This window comes from Sitodiplosis mosellana, unplaced genomic scaffold, assembly GCF_009176505.1.
Source record: "Sitodiplosis mosellana isolate CC-2019 unplaced genomic scaffold, AAFC_SMos_1.0 Smas_scaffold_16, whole genome shotgun sequence".
Lineage (NCBI taxonomy): Eukaryota > Metazoa > Arthropoda > Insecta > Diptera > Cecidomyiidae > Sitodiplosis > Sitodiplosis mosellana.
The window spans coordinates 449,106-471,123 of record NW_022595258.1 but is presented as its reverse complement, the minus strand read 5'-3'; the positions used below and the strand labels follow the sequence as shown (position 1 = coordinate 471,123).

At 36.4% G+C, this 22,018-nt stretch overlaps 2 protein-coding genes across 3 annotated transcripts; both read right to left on the bottom strand.

Annotated features, from left to right (window-relative positions):
• Nucleotides 1–11,437: 11,437 nt before the first annotated feature.
• LOC129568117 (uncharacterized) lies at nucleotides 11,438–14,554 on the bottom strand. 2 transcript variants are annotated; one of them, XM_055445683.1, is made up of 3 exons: nucleotides 14,032–14,554; nucleotides 13,821–13,945; nucleotides 11,438–13,279 (listed from the first exon to the last, which is right to left on the bottom strand). In XM_055445683.1, the coding sequence occupies exon 3, from the start codon at nucleotides 13,274–13,276 to the stop codon at nucleotides 11,819–11,821; it is 1,458 nt and encodes a 485-aa protein (XP_055301658.1). In that variant the 5' UTR covers nucleotides 13,277–13,279; nucleotides 13,821–13,945; nucleotides 14,032–14,554; the 3' UTR covers nucleotides 11,438–11,818. The 2 variants fall into 2 exon arrangements, with proteins under 2 accessions (XP_055301658.1, XP_055301657.1); XM_055445682.1 differs by having other exon boundaries at nucleotides 14,052–14,554.
• A 2,271-nt stretch (nucleotides 14,555–16,825) lies between these two features.
• Nucleotides 16,826–18,997, bottom strand: LOC129568121 (uncharacterized). The gene is made up of 2 exons (XM_055445689.1): nucleotides 18,852–18,997; nucleotides 16,826–18,583 (listed from the first exon to the last, which is right to left on the bottom strand). Exon 2 carries the CDS (start codon nucleotides 18,515–18,517, stop codon nucleotides 17,156–17,158), a length of 1,362 nt encoding a protein of 453 aa, XP_055301664.1. The 5' UTR covers nucleotides 18,518–18,583; nucleotides 18,852–18,997; the 3' UTR covers nucleotides 16,826–17,155.
• Between the last annotated feature and the right edge of the window lie 3,021 nt (nucleotides 18,998–22,018).

Here is a 22,018-nt window from a genome sequence, read left to right as displayed (position 1 = left end):
AACTGAAAGCGACTTCTATCAACAAAAGTGGATCGGTTGTTGAAAAGGTGGTGGTTTCGACGTTTTTGATATGGTACGGCCATGTGGTAAAACCACCGCAATGCGCATTCAATGGTTGCTGGTCGTATCGTTGCCTGCGATTCCCATTGAAGATCGTCGACCTGTACTCTCTGACCGTGATCAATTGAACGATGTCGAGATATTCTTCGTTCGAGAATAGCATTTTGTACTTTCCGATGAATGCACCCAAGTCCTCCACTTCGATCGATCCGATGCAAATGTCTTGGAACATATCACCGTATTTACCTCGTACCAACTCTTTGGTCAAATCATTCTGATCACTGTCCACCGAGATCCAGGTTACGAATGCTTCAAATAGCTCCAACTCGGAACACGACAAATATCTCAGCTTCAAAATACTCACCATTAATTTTCGGTCACACGTTCGAAAAGCGTTTGATCTGAACACGGCTTTCGTGTTGATACCGATGAGTGCTTCGCACATTTTCTTCAGGCTTCCTTGGCCGAAGAACATCGCCAATCCATAGCACCAGAAAACGTTGTCAAATGTGATGATGTTCTTCAAGAATCCCTCGCAAATCGACAAACACTTTTCGACATCGTACATTTTGCCAAGGTCACTTTGGCAACATTTTCTTCGGTGAGTTTGACATGGCTAAGGTAGAAGAACTGTAAGAACTCCTTGAATGATTCCACCGAAGTGTCAACGATCTTCACTTCGTCTTTTTCTTTCCACGACCCATTGAACATCGTTCGAAAGACTTCGCTCGCGGTAATCAGAAGAAATTTGTGACCGGGAACACGTTCAGTTTGTTCATCGTCATCGTCAGACTCGAATACGAAATGTACGTCGGCCAATTCAGAGTTTAAATAAAGCTTTTTGCAAATTGTGGACGGGATATCACTACAAAAAACATTCATTGCGCAAGTGTTTGGGATTGATCTGTAAAAAAAAATGAAAGATGCATGAATTGAAGAACAGAATATGATTGATGCATCTTTTGCCAAATATGCATCATTTGAAATACGGTATTTCAAATACCCTAACATCAAACGTTTTAAACACAACTAAATTTCTTTGCATTTTTCGAGTAGTTAGTTTGATACATACCTGTGTATGGAAAGCTGTTCAATACACTTCTTCTTCTTGTCACTTTGATTCGATTTGTTCCGAAATGCAGGAAAGTTCTACTGAATCGATTGCAAACCTACACGTTATGCCATATTGTTGGGTAGATTTCTTTCAGATGATTGAATGAGCTAATGCAATCAAACAATGCACAAAATCCAATGGAGCAATGAGTCGGAGCAATTTCCACTTCAACACGGTTCTTTGGACATTTTTTTCATTATTAATTTGCGGCTTGAAACGAAGGAAGAAATACAATAGCAAATTGTGTTCACGTTGACTTAAAATTATAAATAAATTGACAAACAGACAAGTCTGTTTAGCAAAAAATGTGATCTCTTATTGAATTCAAACCAATTTATGCCACAAAGAAAGAAACCTTTTGACGATCCGAAGTGCTCAATTTTTCAGAGCCGCCGTAATCCTGTAAACAATCCTTCATTCGGGCAAAGTACAGAACAGTTCACTGAAAATCTCAAAACCACATCAAAAGAGAGACATTGTAAATAATTTGCAATTGTATCAATGCTTACTTGGGCTACGATTTGTTTTTTTTTTGTATTCGACTCAGTCTTGATTGAAAATTGAAATATTTTGTCAGCTCTTGAAAGTACTTTGTAACCTAAATGTATGTCTTAAAAGGGAATATGAATATTTTTTTCGATAAGAATAAAAAAGGAAATCATTTTTGAGATTTAAATAGTAATGTTTAGACGAAGAATGTTACTGTTGCGAATATTCAACGATTGCTTAACACTTAAACACTTTTCGATATCGTACCTTTGGCCGAGATTCATCACGGCACCAACATTTTCTTGCGTCAGTTTGACACGGCTGAGGTAGAAGAGCTGTAGAAACTCCTTGAATGTTTCGATCGAAGTGTCAACTATCAAAACCTCGTCTTTTTCCTTCCACGACCCATTGAACATCGTTCGAGAGACTTCAGTCGCGGCAACCAGCGAACATTTATAGTGGTATTTCGTCATCATAAATGAACGTATTGTAAAACAACTGCAATAAAAACCTATAGCATAGGATATTATTATTAAATATTGGAAAGTATAAAAATAAAACCAAATTAACCATACCTCTATATATTTTTTTACATTTTTTATTATCGATTTTTTTATCGACATATAATATGGTACAACCATAGGATTGTTTAGTGGAGAAAATTTAAAAATGAATTATTTTTTGTTGCCATAATCAATCCTAATTGGAGCAACAAAATTTAAGTGACTTAGCTCAAGAGATTGTTTGAATATTGTTTGAAGCGTTCAACATGCAACTCAGTTGAACACTTCTGTAAGGACACCTGCCATTCATCGCCTAATCGTGCCTGTAATTCTTCGCTTAAATCATGAGTAAATTGTGAACAAATTTGATTTTTTGCAATAACCTCAAACCGGACACTAAATGAATCATATCTTCAACCGAAACTGGAAACTGAACAATTTTCACTTTCTTTAGTAATGGTAATGCTTTGATAAGGTGTGGGATTATAATTATGGACCATTTCCGATCAGGATAGAAGATTCCGATTTTTTCTATTGTTGGATGTCTACCAATAAACTCACAGAAATCATCCATAGATTGATTGTCTTGCGTGAATGATTCAAGTCGATCGAATGAAAAAGGATATTTTGCACCATATCCATAAATATCGAATTTCTTTATACTTTTCGAATGAATGTTATTGCCGGTGAAATTGTCAAAGCAAGTAAAATTGTTTGCTAAATAGAGCTCTTCAAGGTTTTCCATTGGTTCAAATACACTTCGAAATATACTAGGAAGTACGCTATAGCTATAAAACCACTGAATATTTTTACATTCTTGTTTGGAAACGAATGTAGGGAAATGAACTAGCTTTCATTTGCTACTTTACAGGCTACAATCGGCTGGCTGAATGGAAAGTTTTTTCTGCTCATGTACTGCTGTAAAAAAATGCGAAATTATAGCAGAATTCCATATTTGTCTTCCTCTTATCTTGTGGGTTTGTTCATTCTTTTCAATTGTCAAATTAGGACTCGTAGGACAAAAACACATCAATTTAACTTTCTGCATCATTAATTTTATGAAATTTAATTTTTTCAAGCTTTTTAGTGATTTGATACTTTTGACTCTTTTCCGATTTTCTCGACAAATACGCAATTTTTCCATGGATACATTTAGACATCGAATTTTCAAGTGTTCCAAATGAGGAAAATGATCAGCAATAGATTCAATGTAATATCCTAAGGGGATATATCTTTCTTCATAGATGAGCCGTCGCATACTTGGAAATATGTGTTTTAACCATCCGATTTTAGTTGAGTGATGGTCAACCAATTCAACTTCTTGTACATTTACAAATGGCTTTTCGAATTGATCTAATATGTTCTCTTCAGTCTCATTCAAGTATAAACGGATTTTGGTCAAAGATTCGGCACAATATTCATTTAGGTAAGTGCGAAGTAGTTGACCTTTATCAAACCGGATAAACTGACTCCATGTAGTAATTAAATGGCCAAAACAACGCAATAGATGAAGAGTAAATCTGAAACCAAACACATCTAAATTATCTTCCATTGATGGAAACCATATTTTTTCTATTGAAAACATTTTTAGTGCGGTCCCCATGGTAATATCTAGGTCGAAAGATTTTTTGGCCGTACTTTCGCGAGAAGACAAATTCAGTCGCTCTGCGCAGGCGTTTGTTCGAATCAGCCACCCTTAATAGATCATCCAGCTCCAAATATTCGAAACACTCTTCGAGACAGATGAGATTCATGTCAGTAATCTTCATTTTGTCGACGGATCCTGTGAGGAAAATACGTATCGATTCAGTTATTTTAGAATAATTTGGGGAAATACACTGTGTGAACTAAACGAAACGTTTCAAGAAATTAAATTCTTTGATTCAAAGTTGATTCGAAGTTCGAACACAAACCTTTCTCTTTCGTGAACAGCCTATTTTCAGAAAGAACAAGTTATCACTTCGACAGTGAAAACACAACTGATTTCAATATTCAGTGCTCTGACCTCTGAATGATGTTTTTTTTGTCATTCGCTAGTTTTGACTAGATAACAATGTGAATTTTTGCAAGGTAATTAGAACGATGCTTTCGAGACAGACACTGAAGAATAGCCAACGGTGCACGAGTCAATGCATTGGCACACATATGTATCTTACGGCTTTATGACAGATTTTCCTTGAATGTCATAAATGGACTACCGTCTGAAAAACCAGAATAAAATGAAAAATTAAGCACTATACCTCTTGTAAATTCCATCATTTCAATCCGTTTTTACCATCGGTATTTGGTGTTTTGCGTGTTTACGATCGGATTCAGCTGATGTACAGTTAGGGTGGTGCGATTTTTAAAATCGTACAAATTCAAAAATGGACACTGCGCGTTCGTTTAGGCACCTCAAAAGAAGAAACTTTTGTTCTGGGACACATGCCGAAAAGTTGATTCCCACAATCCCCACTCAATTTTTATCTGAAGCATTTTTTGATGATTTTTTCAGAGTATTTGTTGAAATATCTCGAAAAATACCCCCTTTTCTTGCATTCAAACTATCATATTTGGATTTATCGCGAAAAATTACATAAAAATAAGTCGGTTTGGAATCATTCCAGCGCGATTTTGTCGCCTTCGTAGGTCAAAAATCGTCCAAGCATCCATTTTTTGGCTACTTTTCCGCAAAAACTCACCTCTGGACCCTCGAAAAACCTCAAATGCATGGCCAAAATTGACTTTATTTAGTCTAATTTTTGACGAGAAATCCAAATCTGATCATTAGATGCACATTAAATAGTGATTTGGTGGCTCTACAGGCTCGAATATACTCGAAAATGGCCAAAAAGTCGCCATTTTACGCTACATATAGCTGAACTAGTCCAGTTTTATTCGAATTTGAAACGTCTGAAGAGCTATTTTTACTTGATTTTTGACGTAGAATTGATTTCCGGTTTCATTTGTATCGATTTATGTGATTTTTGTGTCGTAAACTGCGTCTATTTTAAGCAAAATGAGGAAATTACGCCCATGAGCTTCGATTTAACAGTGATATTACCTCACTGAGCAAACAATTCCTGCCTTTGCTGCCTTTAAACTTCTGATGTGATCCCTCACAAACATTTTGAGTGCCCATATGACCAGATCAAGTGATGTGTTCATATATTTCTGGGCTCATATTCGGTTGGTTCAATTTCAAATCTTGAAAAATCGACTTTTGTTCAAAAAAATTGCAAGTATCCACATTTCATGGCTGGTGTCTTGGTGGAAAGTTATTCTTTCTCAAAAATATGGGCAGTCTTCTCAGACAAAAAAAAGTGATTTTTTAAGGTACTTGTCGAACAAAAGTGACGTTTTTTACGGATTTTGTTGTGAAATTATCATTTTTTGTTCGAGAGGTACCTCAAAAAATCACTTTTATGAGCTGTAGACTGGTATCTCTCAATATTTTTACAGAAGAACACGTTTTACTAAGTTACCTACCCAAAAAAGTGATTTTCTGAGGTACCTCTCGAACAAAAAATGATAATTTCATAACAAAATCCGTAAAAATCGTCGCTTTTGTTCGACAAGTACCTTAAAAAATCACTTTTTGGAGTTTTTGTCTGAGAAGACTGCCCATATTTTTGAGAAAAAATAACTTTCCACCAAGACACCAACCATGAAATGTGGATACTTGGAATTTTTTTGAACAAAAGTCGATTTTTCAAGATCTGAAATTGAACCAACCGAATATGAGCCCAGAAATATATGAACACATCACTTGATCTGGTCATAAGGGCACTCAAAATGTTTGTGAGGGATCATACTAGAAGTTTAAAGGCAGCAAAGGTAGGAATTGTTTGCTCAGTGAGGTAATATCACTGTTAAACCGAAGCTCATGGACGTAATTTTCTCATTTTGCTTAAAATAGACACAGTTTACGACACAAAAATCACATAAATCTATACAAATGAAACCGGAAATCCGAATAAAACTGGACTAGTTCAGCTATATGTAGCGTAAAATGGCGACTTTTTGGCCATTTTCGAGTATATTCGAGCCTGTAGAGCCACCAAATCACTATTTAATGTGCATCTAATGATCAGATTTGGATTTCTCGTCAAAAATTAGACTAAATAAAGTCAATTTTGGCCATGCATTTGAGGTTTTTCGAGGGTCCAGAGGTGAGTTTTTGCGGAAAAGTAGCCAAAAAATGGATGCTTGGACGATTTTTGACCTACGAAGGCGACAAAATCGCGCTGGAATGATTCCAAACCGACTTATTTTTATGTAATTTTTCGCGATAAATCCAAATATGATAGTTTGAATGCAAGAAAAGGGGGTATTTTGCGAGATATTTCAACAAATAGTCTGAAAAAATCATCAAAAAATGCTTCAGATAAAAATTGAGTGGGGATTGTGGGAATCAACTTTTCGGCATATGTCCCAGAACAAAAGTTTCTTCTTTTGAGGTGCCTAAACGAACGCGCAGTGTCCATTTTTGAATTTGTACGATTTTAAAAATCGCACCACCCTAGGTACACATAGAAGTTGAACTAATTACTACTATTTTCACATTTAATACAATTTTGTTAATGAAAAAAAAAATGAAAAGAGATGCAAGTGACCATTTCAAGTTGATCCACGCAAATGCGGATTGAAAAGAATGTTTTTAATTTTACGACATAGCATTTGCATTTCTACTTCATTGAAAAACTGACCTCGGCCTGATGTTACACGTTTTAATTCATTTTACTTCATTGAAAAAAATCGGATATCGTAAAACGAATCCCCGAGAAAACATTGAATGTCGAACCTATCCACACTAGTATAATCAATCTCAACCTTCCTATTTACCTTGAACTTGTTACTAACATATTCCATACAAAACTTCATCTACCGAAAAACCATTCAATTCCAAAATTTGTTTCAACGCCGCTTTGGTACAATTTAAAAAATCTTGTGAATCAAATACTTCATTCGCATGTTTATGAATCAAATCTTTGCATTTTTTTTTAAATCAAAGGAATGATAAAATAAATGAAACACATCGTTTTATTCGTTATCGAATCACCCTTTTGGGGCACCAACGCAAGGTTGGGTTCGTTTGATTGATTATTTAATCAAAAAGGAACCAAAAAAAGGCGCACGACCATGACGTGGCTCAACATTAATCATGCCCTGGCGATCGATGTCACTCTGCCAGTTGGTGCATGGATATGCACAAATCACTTGGCCCGGCGGTATCTCGCAGCATCAATTGCTGAGCTTAATTATGATACACTTGCTGTGAACCACAAATGTCAGTATATTGGTCAAAAATTTGACTGGTAAAAACGTCAGCGTGATGGAATGAAATATTCAAAATGTGGTATGTGTCACACCGCATCTGACAGCTGTCATTCAGTCTGACAGAAGGTAACACATCAAATTTGAACATCTGTAACACAGAATCTGACAGCAGAGGATTGGATGTCGAAGCCTTGAATAAATACACATCGTTAGTCTTAATTATCGAACAAAATTCAAAATATAACGAGAGAATGAGGACTATTTACCGATTGTACGCAGCACTTCCGGAACAGTGTTCATCATTCGCCAGATTATCAAGAGGCAATACAGCAGGAGCATTAGTTTCAATTGCGCCTGTCTCCGACTTGATGCGAGCTTGTTTCACTTTCACTTCGTCATCCGAGTCAACCAATTCAATGGGATCATCCATCTGATGGCTCGAGTTTCGTCGCTTGATCACCATTGAGTTCATTGCCTGTCCATTGGCATTTGTTGGTCCAATCATATTTGAGACCGGATCATGGCTTTTGGGTTGACTATTCGAAATTGGGCATAAAAATTGCAATTGTTTCAACCGAAATCAAAAATACTTACGATGCGATGTCAATTTGCTCACAAAATGCGCCTTGAACGTCTTTGCTCTAAAATTTCCTTTGACTTTTCGTATTGCAAGTTAGATACGATCTGTGAAAAAAAAATGGAGAAGCATAAATTGAGTAACAAATTGCGATGGGATAATAATGCAAAATATACACCAATTGGAGCTCCTAACCTCAAATATTTCTATCGAAAATCGTTTCTTTGTCTCATGTTAGCTGAATACATACCTTCTGTGCTCTGGAAATGTGTACTCTTTTACAACTTGTTGTTACGTGTGAGTCTCTCTTTCTCTCTCTGTTTCTGCTCTTGTCTCTGTTTCTCCTTGACTCTGAACCTTTTCTACTGAAAGTGACTCTGACTCTCTGTTTCTACTGTACACTTTGATCCAATTTGTTCCAGAATGAAAACGAGCAGTTCAACTGAATCGATCGCAAACCTAAAACGAAGCCATACCAAAAGATGTATTTCCAAATTTCATTCAAAAATGTAATGGCAAAGTTGTCCATGATTCCGTTTTGAATTGTATGAAACTGCCGACAAGTCGCCGACAACACAGAAAACTTTTTTCAATCACACTACCTCTTGCCTAGCAAATTTGTTTCGGAAACGCGATTAAATTGGTCAATCCACAGAATTCGTTACGTTAATCAACACAAACGATTGACAAGCCAGTCGGAAAATAGTTTTACTTTTCCGTACACAACGTGTCAAGGGAAAGTATAGGAATTGGTCCCGAAAACTTTTTTCGCAAAATTAGCTTAGATCATCATAAAAACTCATGAAACGCGTAGAAAACCACTTTTTGAGACACTTTTCCGTTCGTGTGCCGTCGTCGTCGTTGTCGTCGTTGTCGTTGTCGTTGTCGTTGTCGTTGTTGTCGTAGCTGTTTGTTAACACGATAACTCAAAAAATAATTGAGATAATCAAAATCTGGAAATGCCAAAAGTTTTGTATTCGAAAAACTTAGTTTAAGTTCGAAGATGAGCCATTTTCGATTTGATCTTGGGGTACTTGCCCCAAGAAAAATCTCAAAAAATTGACACTTTTGTATGGGAGGTACCCGTAAATCGACTTCGATTGGCTTCAAACTTTCTGGGATTTCATTTTTCGGAAGAAAAATAAGATTCTGAAAGTTTGAAACCAATCGGAATCGATTTACGGGTACCTCCCATACAAATTTTTTGAAATTTCGACTTAAATTACCGATTTTTGGACAATTTTGTATGGGAGGTACCCGTTAATCGATTCTGATTGGCTTCAAACTTTCTGTGGTTTCATTTTTTGGAGAAAAAATAAGATTCTGAAAGTTTCATGTTGATCGTTTGCAGAAGTTTGATTTTTTGTCCTCAATTTTTGTCGACATTTTTTTGGGAAAAAATTAAGGGACAAAAACCAAACTTCTGCAAATGCGATCAACATGAAACTTTCAGAATCTTATTTTTTCTCCAAAAAATGAAACCTCAGGAAGTTTAAAGCCAATAAGAATCGGTACCTCTCATACAAAATTGTTGAAGTTTTAGTTAAAGTGACCGTTTTTTCACTTTATTTTTATTATTATTATATTTTCACTGCCTTTATTTCAAGAAAATTCACAAAAAATAACCAAAAGTACCTACTATCTAGACCACAAAAGGAACATTTCATACCAACAAACCTTTCCCATATCTCTCACACCCATAGAGATATAGCGGTTTTTTTGTTGGACTGGAAGGTTACAATTTTGGCGATATGTTTGGAGTTTGTCTTACATATATCTAAAATCCAGTTCCTCCAGCAGAGAATCGTTGTACTCCAAGGTTCTGTTCGCTGTCTAAGGGATCAAAGAAACGAACGAAACCATATTTACCCCATAAAAATCAATTCAGGTCGCTCTATGATCCAAAATATATGGACTGGAAGGTTACAGAAAAAAGACTGCCTCGTTACACAAAATTCCTCGGGCTAAATAAACCAAATATCAAATTCAAATTAGATTCAAATCAGTCGATAACAAATAGAAATACGAGAATTTATTATGATTTTTGGTTTCGAATCGATTTGTAATAGAAATTTGTCATAAACGATTCCGATTTCTCTGATCAAAAAAAGGACTGGAAGGTTACACATAAAAGACTGGATCGTTACAAAGTACATCGACGGTTGAAATAAATGCAATAAAACACTCGAAATTGATTCAAATGGGTAGAAAAAGAATAGAAGCGTTATCATTCTTTGTGGTGTTCAGTTCTGGATTGGTTTACAAAGAAAAAACCTGTCATCAAATAATCTCGATTTTTTCAATGTAACAAAGACTGGCTCGTTACACATGTCTGAAGGCTCGTATAAGTGTTTTAGTCTAATAAAGTAACTAATATTTTTTATTTTCCACAAAATAGGCAGAAAACTCTTAAAAAAAACGAATTTAGCGTCATTATTCTTGATAAAGGTATACATAAAAAAAACTTTCGGGAATTTTAGACTGGAATGTTACATTCCAATTTGCGGCACCTTTCAGAGCCTTCAAATGCACATGAATAAGATGTATTCATTGCAAAATTTGCCAAAATAGCACGATTACATCGTAATCTAATGAATAAAATTGAATAATAGCAATGATAACGAAAATTATATATTTAAATTGACTTTTTGTTCGGTTGTGTATTTTCGCTCTTTTTGACACAAAACGAGGCACAAGCACAACTACGTTGAAATGGCACACTATAAACGCCTACCTTCATATGAAAATGGTATTGGCCGATACTTTAGGATCACTTTTAAAGAAAAAAGACCACAGTACCGCGATATTTGAATAAAAAAAAATTCTAACCATTCCCGATTTTCGTGTTTTTGCTCATATTCGGCGTATTCTTCGGCGTGAAACATATTGAAACATATTCAGGCGCCCTCTGGTGGCCATGAATGCATTCGTTTATTCAATATGTTTCACGCTGAAGAATACACCGAATATACACTAGAATATATATTCAATTCGGCGTCCAATAAGCGTGTATATATTGTAGTGTATTTTCGGCGGATAGACAGCGTATAAACATATTGGCCGTTTCTCTTGGGACCTACGGACAACGCAGGCCAACGGTACGGAAAAGTTCGGGATTACCAATGTAATTCTTTTTATTTTCTCACAATTTACCCAGAAATCAAATAATTGTATTGTAGAATTTATAGAACAACACTCTCAGTAGGAAAAAAATAAGGGTGTAAAAAAATGTATGTTCGTTGGTAAAATAAAAACACAGTATCTTTTCCACTTTTTCACATTTTAAACTTTTTCCATGCAAAAGACAAGGCTTTGAATTCAATTTAATGGAAACTTACATGTACATAAATTTATGGACCCGAAGCAGTGCCAATTCAATACGGCGTCTCGATATTTCTTCTCTCAAACACAAATAATTCTTCACAACAACAACTATTTCTTTGAAATTTATTTTCATTGTTCATTACAAAGCGTGAATTGATTCCATGTGAGAGGTATCAACCTAAGGAAAAGATTCCTTTGTCCCCTAATCAATAACATATACTGTACTTTGCTACTCGTCAAAATCTGAATGTTTGATTATGTTGCGTTTTTATGATAAGAATCGATCTATCAATAAAAAATCGTATGAATTCACGACGAAAAAAATGGTGGCTACAAATATGTTCTGTAAAAATGAAAAAAAGGGTAAAAAAAACTATTCTCTCTAAAAAAAAGTCTCTTTAGCCTAATGTGAAACAAACGTGTGAATGTTTTCTTCAATTTACTGCATTGAATGATTAAATTGTTAGAAAATTCTGCAAATCCTACATCGATTCAGTCGGCCTTGCGTTTGAGTACGAATGGGTTGGTTATCTTCGGTGGAATGTGCCAATGGTCTCGAATCTGTGCAAAGATGCCTGGTCCATGTTGCAGAAGGTCATGATGAAATGAAGTGAATGCATAGCAATCGTTCCAGTGCAATCGAAGTTCAGTCAGTGTTTTGGACATTTGCATGAACTGAAGCAGGCAGATGGTGGAAATTTCGGTAGCATCAATGGTCAAAGTGTTGAGATTGCTCAACTCTTTACCTAATCGCATCAGATCTTGATTGTTGGGCCGATCGAAATAAAACTCATATTCGTTGAATGGGAGCACACTCAACTTCGTCAATGCTTTGTGCTGGACGATGAAGTCCATCCAATCACCCGTCAACAGTGGAATATTGTTGATCTCCAGCTCGGTCAATTGACTGAAAACCAATGGCAAAACTCGTGCACCGCTGAATGAATTGAAGCCGAAGTCCAGTACCAGGCTCTTGACGTTTTTGAATGTGACTTTTTTGCCATCGTGTTGCTTGAAACTGTTCATTTCCCAGCACAAATTCAGGTTCTGCAGCTGAGGCAGAATCTTGTTGATGCGTCGATAAATATCGAGCTCATAACCATCAGCAGCCAATCCAATGTCCAAACTATGGATTTGCGGATTCAAACGAAGCATTGCGTAGATCTGTGACTGTGTCAAAGTATTTTCGTCCTTCCAGCCACCCACTGAAAAGTGTTCAAGCAGCGGATACTTGGTCACAACGAGCTTTGCATCGCCAAATGTGCTGTCGAAGATTGTCAAACGTTGGAGTTTAGGGAACCAAACACCCAATCGTGAAGCCTGTTTGTTCAAGTGGCAGCCGTGCAGACAGAGTTTGACCACGTTCGGGAACGGCTTTTTGATGCCGGCGAATACGTCAAGCAGTTTTGATGGACCCAGATGTGGATAATGCAAAGTGAGTTCGACCAATGAATCCACACAGGTTTTCAGCAAAGTCGGCTCAATGGTTTTGTACAAACCGTTACCCAGGCCAATGTTCAGTTTTGATATGCGACCGCCGAGACTCTGCAGGAATTCCATGTAGTACGACGGCTTTTTCACGCTGAACCCATGATAGACACTGTGCTTGTGATTGTCGTCGTGGAACACAGTGATACCGTCGGACATCAGGCGAATTTCCTTTTGCCCGTACTTGCGACCGAAGATCAAACCAGCAGCGACTCGAAAGTGTTCATGGGCAATCGCCGCACAGGAGAGATCTTTGAACTGCAAATGCCCGAATATGACCTCCAAACAGTCATCGATCACATCGGTAATTTTGGTGCTGCATCCCGGAATTTTGTCGTCGGTCGATTTGCGTCGTTTGTTCGGCAGATCCGAATCATCGTTGTCACGCTTGCGCACTGGTTTTGATATGACTTGAACCAGTTTGGGAGTGATTCCACTCAGTTGGACGATTTCACCAGCCATTTTCTGTGGGAAAACAGGGAAACAAGGGGCATTAATTGGGCTTTCGATTGGTTTGAATAGCGCTTTGAATTCAGTGTGAGTTCAGTGAAGTTTTAGAAAATCAATGTTTGGAACAATAAAATTAAGGAATTTCCTTAATTCAACAATTTTCTTCTGAAAATTCATCAAAATAAATCCGTATGAAGCAATTTTTGTGTTTTTGCTTCACTTCCTTTCATCAGTGTTTCATCTCATTTATCATTGAATCGTGCATTTGACAATGCCATTCTTTGTTTACATTTGGCTTATGAATGCTCCATTGTGATTCACAACGGAAGGGTTCTTCACAACAAAATGTAAACATTGACTCGTCTCCACTTTGAACTCGAGTTAATTCCACGATTCAATTAAAATGTAAATGAAATTCTCTTTGATAATACTTCAATTTGCAAAAAATGGATCAAATCAAGCTAAACTCATCGTAATGAACTCAAACACAATGACTGAATCTTCGAAATTGGGCATAAAAATTGCCATTGTTTCAATCAAAATCAAAAATACTTACGATGCGATGTCAATTTGCTCACAAAATGCACCTTGAACGTCTTTGTTCTGAAATTTCCGTGACCCACTTTGACTTTTTGTATTGCTTATTCAATTGCTCAATATTGCTCGTTCAATTGCTGTTCACTAGAATCCAAATGACAAATTCAATTCAAAATTTAATTTTGTAGAACAAAAAAAGTTTGAAAATATCAATAGAAATGTTTATTCACTAGCAACACATAGCTCATACCGCAGAATGATGACAACAAAACAGCGGCCGTCAACTTGACGTTTATTGCTGATTCGGTATATGTGTGGCTGCGTCGATGTATTTGTTGCGTCGCAGCTAATTGATTGATTTGCATATGTCTTTGTGTATTTTCGACTGTCTTCGTTCGATTCAACTAGGACACATACCGTTTTCGGAAAAAAACACACATTCAAATGATTTTCAAACAGAATTCAGCAAATCATCGAATCGTCGTATTTCTGAACACAAAAATGAATTATTGAACCCTTACACTGAATTCGGATTGCTGATTTGTACACCATAACTGATCTGTTCATTCTGAGAAAATTTGCATTTTTCCCAATGACATCGATCTGTCTCTTTCATTCGCACTATCTCATGATCACACTAGCAATTTTCTTCATACGTTTTTAATAATTTTTATTGCGATTTTTCTCAATTCTGACGATAGACACGGACACATTTGCTGTATGTCATTTGCACAATTCATGACGGCAAGTGTCAAAATGGAAACGATGTACGTGGCACGACCCCTATTGAATGTATTTCATAATCAATCGAAGCACACTCAACTGAACACAATCGATCGGCTTTTCATTCGACGGCGTTGTAGGCGAGTGGTGCGAGTTGGCACCCATCATCAATCAACCGATCCAGAAGTCAGCGGTTCGAGACTCGTGAGTATAAAACTTTGATTATTTGGTAATAAGTTTGAAGGAAAGGTTAAAGAAAGGTTTATCGTTGAAGTATTTGGGAAAGGGAAAGTGTGGCGAACGCCAGGTAAGTACATTTTTTTTCTTTTTTTCTTGATTTGTTTTTTTTTCAATTTTTTTTCCATTTTTCTATTGTTTTTTTTGTTAGAAAATTTTTCCTGGCTTTTTTTTGTGGTAATTTTTTTTTACTTTTTTTTCTTTTCTATTTTCCATTTATGTTTTTTTCGTGCATAAGAAAACAATATGGATTTAGTTTATATAAATAAAGCATTAAATTTTTTCAAATGTACGTTTTCTGTACATTGCTCATTGAGCACTGTTTAATGAACACATCACATGCCGAAATACTCGCATTTGTTGTTTTTATTGTTTTTTTTTTGCATTTGTAAAATAGTTTTGTCCGCTTTTAGTGTTTTTTATGCACTGAGGTCTTATTTATGCGCCTCATCTCATTAGATTGAGTTGATTTTATTTATATTCTTACATCAATTTAGGTAAAAAAAAGTTTAGCAAGAAAGAGAATCATGATCAGAACTTGAATCGATTTTTAAAAGATTTTTCTTTTATCAACTAAAGTGTAGTGCTTGAGGTTTATTTGAACAGTCCATAGTCGATTCCCAATTTTTTTTTTTGTTGGTGAATAAAATAAATCATGAGCAAATAAATAAACAAAACCATGGTCAATTATTATTTTTTCAACTTGTTTTTTCAGCTTTTTCTTCCTTCTTTTATTTTACTCTCTATGCTAGAAAGAATCTTCATTGTTTCCGAATAAAAGCGGCACGTCGTGATCGTGTATAAAAGTCCCATTCATAGTGCACTTCCATGGCCTTTTCTTCGAGTACTTTTTTGACTGGAATTTTGGTATCTAATTGATCGTCCCAAAAAATGCGTAATTCCATCAATGATTTGAACTCGGACAAAAAATCCGATATAAAATATTGGATTTCAATGAGATTAGCGTCAATCACTAGCAATTTTAAATTGGTCATTGTTTTGGCAATTTTCAGAAATTGTTCGTTGGTCACTTCAGGTGCCGGCCATGAGTAATGATAGCAAAAGAATGGAGTGCAGTAGAGTTTCAATTTGGTGAGGTTTTTGTTCCGGATGATAAATTGAATCCAATCTGCGGACAATCGGCAAAATCCCTTCAATTCCAAGTTATCAAGTTGATTGAATATCAATGGCGGTGGACCTCGCGAGTACAAATACGGTGTGCCACTGTCTAATGAAAAACTGTTCAATTCATCAAAAACAAAATGATCCGATTTGTTCACTTTATCATGGAAAATCCCATCTTTGCACTTGATCGACAAACTTTCGAGCTCCAAAACGCGTTTGTCAAACAAATAGCCGAAGAATTTTTGATCGATGAAGCCACTGTGCTTCACGGCCAACTTTCGAAAGCCCATCATTTGGAAACACTGTTTGGCCAATGCTTTGCCCATAAATATCGTCGTTTGCGGATTGTCAGTGGGCAAAAATATGAATGATTCAATGTCAACGGTCGATTCGAAACAATACTCAGCGACGTAATTCTCGATGCGTCGATTGTTTGAAACATCACATGTGATGAGCATCTTTGATACCATATTCCCAAATATACGCAGAAATACAAACTGATTATAGCTTTGGTTCAACTCAATTCCAACGATGTAATACGATGGTACGGTATCTCTTCCACATATTCGAACACCACGAGGTTCAATCATACACTTCTTTGTGCCATACTTCCGTTTGAACACCAGAGCTGCTGTTTTACTGAAGTTTTTATTCGCCACCGCCACATTGAACAAATCAGCCATACTCAAGTTCATGAAAATCGGCTCTAAACAATCGGTTATAATTTCGGTGAGGTTCATTGACCAGAATCCAGGCTTATAAACACACACATTTTGTGATTTGGCATCGAAATTTGGATTGGTTGACATCGCCAACGTGTTTGATAATGGGCAAATGTTCACGCTCCAGATTTTTTTCCGACAAAAACCATCCAAATCACAAACGAATTTCCAGGCTAGAAACGCTCAACTAGAAAGTACGAATAAAACAAATCAAAAGTTTATGTCATTTTTAAATGATTTAATGGATAGTTTGATTTCTTTGTAAATACGCAGTATGTGGCTTATGACTTAGTTCTTTTTTTTACTGTTTCGACATTTTTGTTCCTGACTTAATTTTTGGCTAATTTAATTCAAGGCATGCAATGCCATTTTAAATCAATTTTTTGTGTTTGTTTTTGTTCATGATTTTTTTGTTTCTCTATTCATTGTGACGATGCCTTATTACTATTGTCAATTCGAATGATTCATCCAGTTTGATCGCAGTATAGTCCCACCATAATTCGTGATCTCTCTGACAGAGACCCTCTCCATCCTTCCTTCATTAGTTTCAAAAGTTGTAAAAATCGAGTGCACAAATCAATCCTCTCGAAACATTTGGATCGCCCAGAAAAATTGGATCTTGATGGAATTGGATAGTGATGCCGTGGTCCATGTGAACTTTATGCTTCAAAATGGCGCCATTGCAGCAATTAAACGGTGATGTTTGTTCGAGTCGAATCTCGTACATAAACCCGGGTCGAATGTGAATTGGTTTCGACATCGATATTACTACACATTTTCCGTTCAGTAATGCACCTTGTTCAGTGTAAAGCGTCTTATTTTCATCTGAATCAAGATCGATGGGCGATTCAAGGACGGTTAACCATGTTTGGAGTGATGAAAGTGGAATGTCGTACTTGTTGCTCACGTAATTATATTCGTAAATTCCATCGCATAGGATTCCCCGCAGTAAAACTGGTTTGTTGGTCGTAAAGATGGTTTTTTCCGTGTTTTTGATTTGGTATGGTTTGCACAGCTGAAATTGCGAAATTAATCGATCACATCGAATCACATCGTCATCTTTCCATGGAATCAGATCACGCTTCTGTCGGTTTGAATTGAAGTACTTGGGCTCGTATTCACGATTGGAGATCAATTGAATGATATCGACGTATTCATCGTATGAAAATAGTTCGCGATACGTTGGAGTGATGCCAGCAAATTGTTCCAATGACATGGCCGCAAAGCGAATCCCATCGAATAAATCGGCATATTCATCGCGCAGTTCCTTGGTCAAAGTGTTCTGATTACTGTCCGCCAAAATCCAAGCCATACACGCTTCAAACAATTCAACCTCGGTGCATGAGAACCAATTCAGCGTCAAAATTTGTTGTACAATTTTTCGATCAGTCGCTATAAAAGCTGCCGATGTAATCACCTCATTTGTGTCCATGCCGATGATTTTTTCGCATGAATGTATTAAGTCGACGTGATCGAAGAGTATCGCCAGCTCGTAGGTCCAGCACACGTTGTTTTTGTTGAGATGATTCTTCAAGTAGTCACCACACACCGACAAACATTCGGCAATATCGTACATTTGACCGAGATTCAGCACTTTGGCCACATTTTCTATGGTCAAGTTCACATGGTCCAAGTAGAAAAATTGTAGAAACTCTCGAAATGCGGCCGCTGATGCATCGACAATATTTACTTCTTCTTTCTCTTTCCATGACCCATTGAACATCTTTAGAAATACTTTACTCGCGGCAACCAGCAACATCTTGTGCGCCGGAATTCGATCGACCTCACCATCTTTGGACTCGAAAACAAAATGAACGTCGGCCCATTCAGTGCTTAAATACAACTTCTTTCCAATTCCCCGGAACGCTTGGGTGCTGTAATCATCAGTTGTTTGCTTAGATACCGACATGTTGTCGATGATTTCAGATGAAAGCGATGAATGGTCGCTAATTTCAATGAAGCCGAATGGAATTAACTGCAAATGGAACAAAAATTGGAAATTAACATAGCGATCAACAAAACTGTGACAGAATTGTCCATGTTTTTATTACAGGAATTTTCTGGAAACTTATTTTCTAATCAGTTGGAAAAAAATGTAGTTTTAGAAATTGAAAAAGATGATTTTTTTTTGGAAAATAAATCCTTTTTTTAGGTTACTATATACTAAATATTGAAGCTTGCATTCTACTGAAATTTGCTTTGAGACGTCAAAAATATCCTCTTTAAATAAAAATTCGACTTACGATTGAAATATTTTCCACGATATGAACGATTTTATGTGGGAAAAAACCAAAAAATCACTTTTTAACACTATAATTGTAGATTGAAAATGCTGTTTTAATCGACTGTATGAGTCATTGTGTATTCAATGGTAAAGAATGAATGACATAGTTTGACACAATGCGAAAAGTTGCTATTTACTGATACGAATTGTTTGTGTGTATGTATGTGCATTGCTCATAGAATGAATGTCAAATCAAATTTCAATCGGGTAATTTCAGCGGTTCAACCGCGAACATTCAATCACAACGAAATGAAACAATCAATTCAAATCCAATACGATATGTTATTTATTTTCTTCATTTTTTAGGAATTGCACATTTTGGTGTTTATTGATTCTTATGAGCTGTTAATCGAAAGAGTATTACAAATTGAATGAAATAATTTCCATTGTATTCCAATCAAAAAATGGCATGAGATTAGCATATTTTTCATGTTTATTCTTTTTTTTTATTTCAAACTGCAAGAATATCCGTTTTTATAATAGAGAAATGCCAGTACAATTCAATTTGCTTTTAATCGCATTTGCTTTAAATCGATCGGAAGATCAGTTTATGAATTAATCCTTTTGAAACTGTTGAATTCTCTTCAAGATTGGAGTCGCGATGAAACTGTATGGTAATGCCAGACTCCAATTCAACTTTTGTCTTCATAATAAAGGTTGTGCAGCACGATTCAGGTGGAGTTTGTTCCAGTCGAATTTCATACGTAAAACCAGGTCTAACGAGAATTGGTTTAGTTAGCGATATAAGCACATTTTCTTCGGATTTTAGAATTCCATTTACATTGTAAATTATGGTTTCTTTGTTGGAGTCGCTCACTTCTACAATTGTTGTGTTCGTTGGAACGCTACTTTTAAGCATTAGATATCGTTTGTTTATATATAGGCCTACATTGACAAAAAGAATCGCTCGAAGTAAAAGAGATTCGTTGGTCGAGAAGACAGTTGTCTCTACGTTTTTGATTTCATATGGTTTACAATAAATTGAAATTAGTCGATCACAGAGAATGTCATTAGTTCCAGGCCATGGTGTTAGGGAATTGTATCTTTCCACACGATTCCCATTAAAGATGTTTGACTGGAATGTTGGATCTGCTATCATTTGAATGATTTCTTGTTGCTCGTCGAATGAGAATGATTTTCCATACGTTGGAATCAGTGCAGCGAACGCTTGCAAAGACATTGAACCGAAGCGAATTTCATGGAACAAGTCACCGATGTGAGCATGCACTAGTTCCTTGGTTAAAACATCCTGCTTGCTAGCCGCTTTGACCCAAGACATGCATGCCTCGAAGAGCTCAGTCTCAGTGCATGACATCCAATTCAGCTTCAGTATTTGAGCCAGCATCTTTCGATCACATGCCAGGAAGTCTGTTAACTTAAACACTGCTTTGATATTCACTCCAATGAAAACTTCACATGCCTTTTTCAAGCTCGCTTGATTTAACAGCATTGCTAATCCATAGTCCCGAAAAATACTGTTGATGTTGAAATTGTTTTTCAGGAACTTGCTGCACACCGTCAAGCACTCGGTCACATTGTACATTTCGCCGAGATTCATCACTTCGGCGATGTTTTCCATCGTCAGCTTGACTTGGCCTAAATAGAAAAACTGGAGAAATTCCTTAAAGGCAGCAGCCGATACATCGCCAATCTTCACCTTATCCATCTCTTTCCATGATCCATTGAACATTGTGGCGAACACATCGCTGCCAGCCATCAAGTGAGCTTTGTTCGCCGGCACTCGTTCGATGTCATCATCTGATTCGAAGACAAAGTGAACGTCGGCCAGTTCAGAGTTCAAGTACAACTTTCTTCCAATCGCCGCGAACAGTTGACTTGAATAGTCGCTGGTTAGTGGGTTGAACACCGACATCTTATGCTCAAACGTAAAATTCTGTTGACCTGAAAGAGAAATAACTTGAAACAAACTGGATTAAACATTAAACTAATAACTGCAGTAGATCATACCCAATGAAACGTTTACAGTAAGATGGAATTGAACGGTGAAACTCACAATGTTTTTGGCTTAAACTGTCTTTAGGAAGTATCTATCAATCGGACGTACGATTTCAATTTTTATCAGAAATGGAAATTAAAATAACTAAGTATGAAATCAATTTATTTGGAGTTTTTTATGAATCAAAGGAAGTTCAAAGGGTGTGGACTAATCTGAACACTGAATAGCTTAATGATACTACTAAATCGAATGTCCCTGTTTGACAGATCAAATAAATGTTGGAATTTTATGGATGTGTAAAGGTCTTATGTCCCCTTTCAAAATAGTGTTGCCGCAGAAAAACATATAAATCTGAGTATGTGAAATGAAATTGAATTTTTGGTCTGATTCGAAATAAAACTCCCAACTTTGGAATTTATTTCGTGTGTTGTATCACTTCCCACATCGGATATTCGCAAACATTCTTGATTCTTTTATGCTTCTTTTTTGTATATTGTTAGTGTTACCTTCATTTTATGGTTGTAACAAATCATATTTACCTTATTATAGCAGATGACAATTGTCATGTAAACGCCAATATGGTGTCTCGTTTCAGATGTCGATAGTTGTAAATGAAAAACACTCTGTAGTTACTTTTCCGCACGCCCATGACGTGAGTAAAAGTATTGTAATCACTCCAAAACCTAGGTACACCAAAAAACCATTTTTCTATCCATTTTCGACACCAAAAAGCACGATACAGTGGTTATTTTGCTATGTTAATGTGGGTGTGTCGTACCCTGTACGCTGTGCGCTGTACGCTGTACGCAAAAATTTGTTAGCACGATTGCTCAAACACCAGAATAGGAAATGAAATTCTGCAAGTACCAAACGTTTGTGCTTCGTTAGACTTGGAAACCATGTGGGTTTTATCATGCCCACCCGATTTATTTCATCAAAATAATAGGGGACCAGGAACAACCGCTAACCTACCTTTTTCGTATCAAATCGGTACAAATAATTCAAAAATTTCTTGCATTTTTTTGTTCTTAATTTTGCTAAAAATCGCGCTTTTGTATGAGAGTTTCAAATCACTCCTTCGCTCATTCATGTTGTTCTATGGATTCGAAGGGCTGCCATATAAATACAATGTAAAAAAGACGCGTTATAATTTTGATAAAAAAATGTGG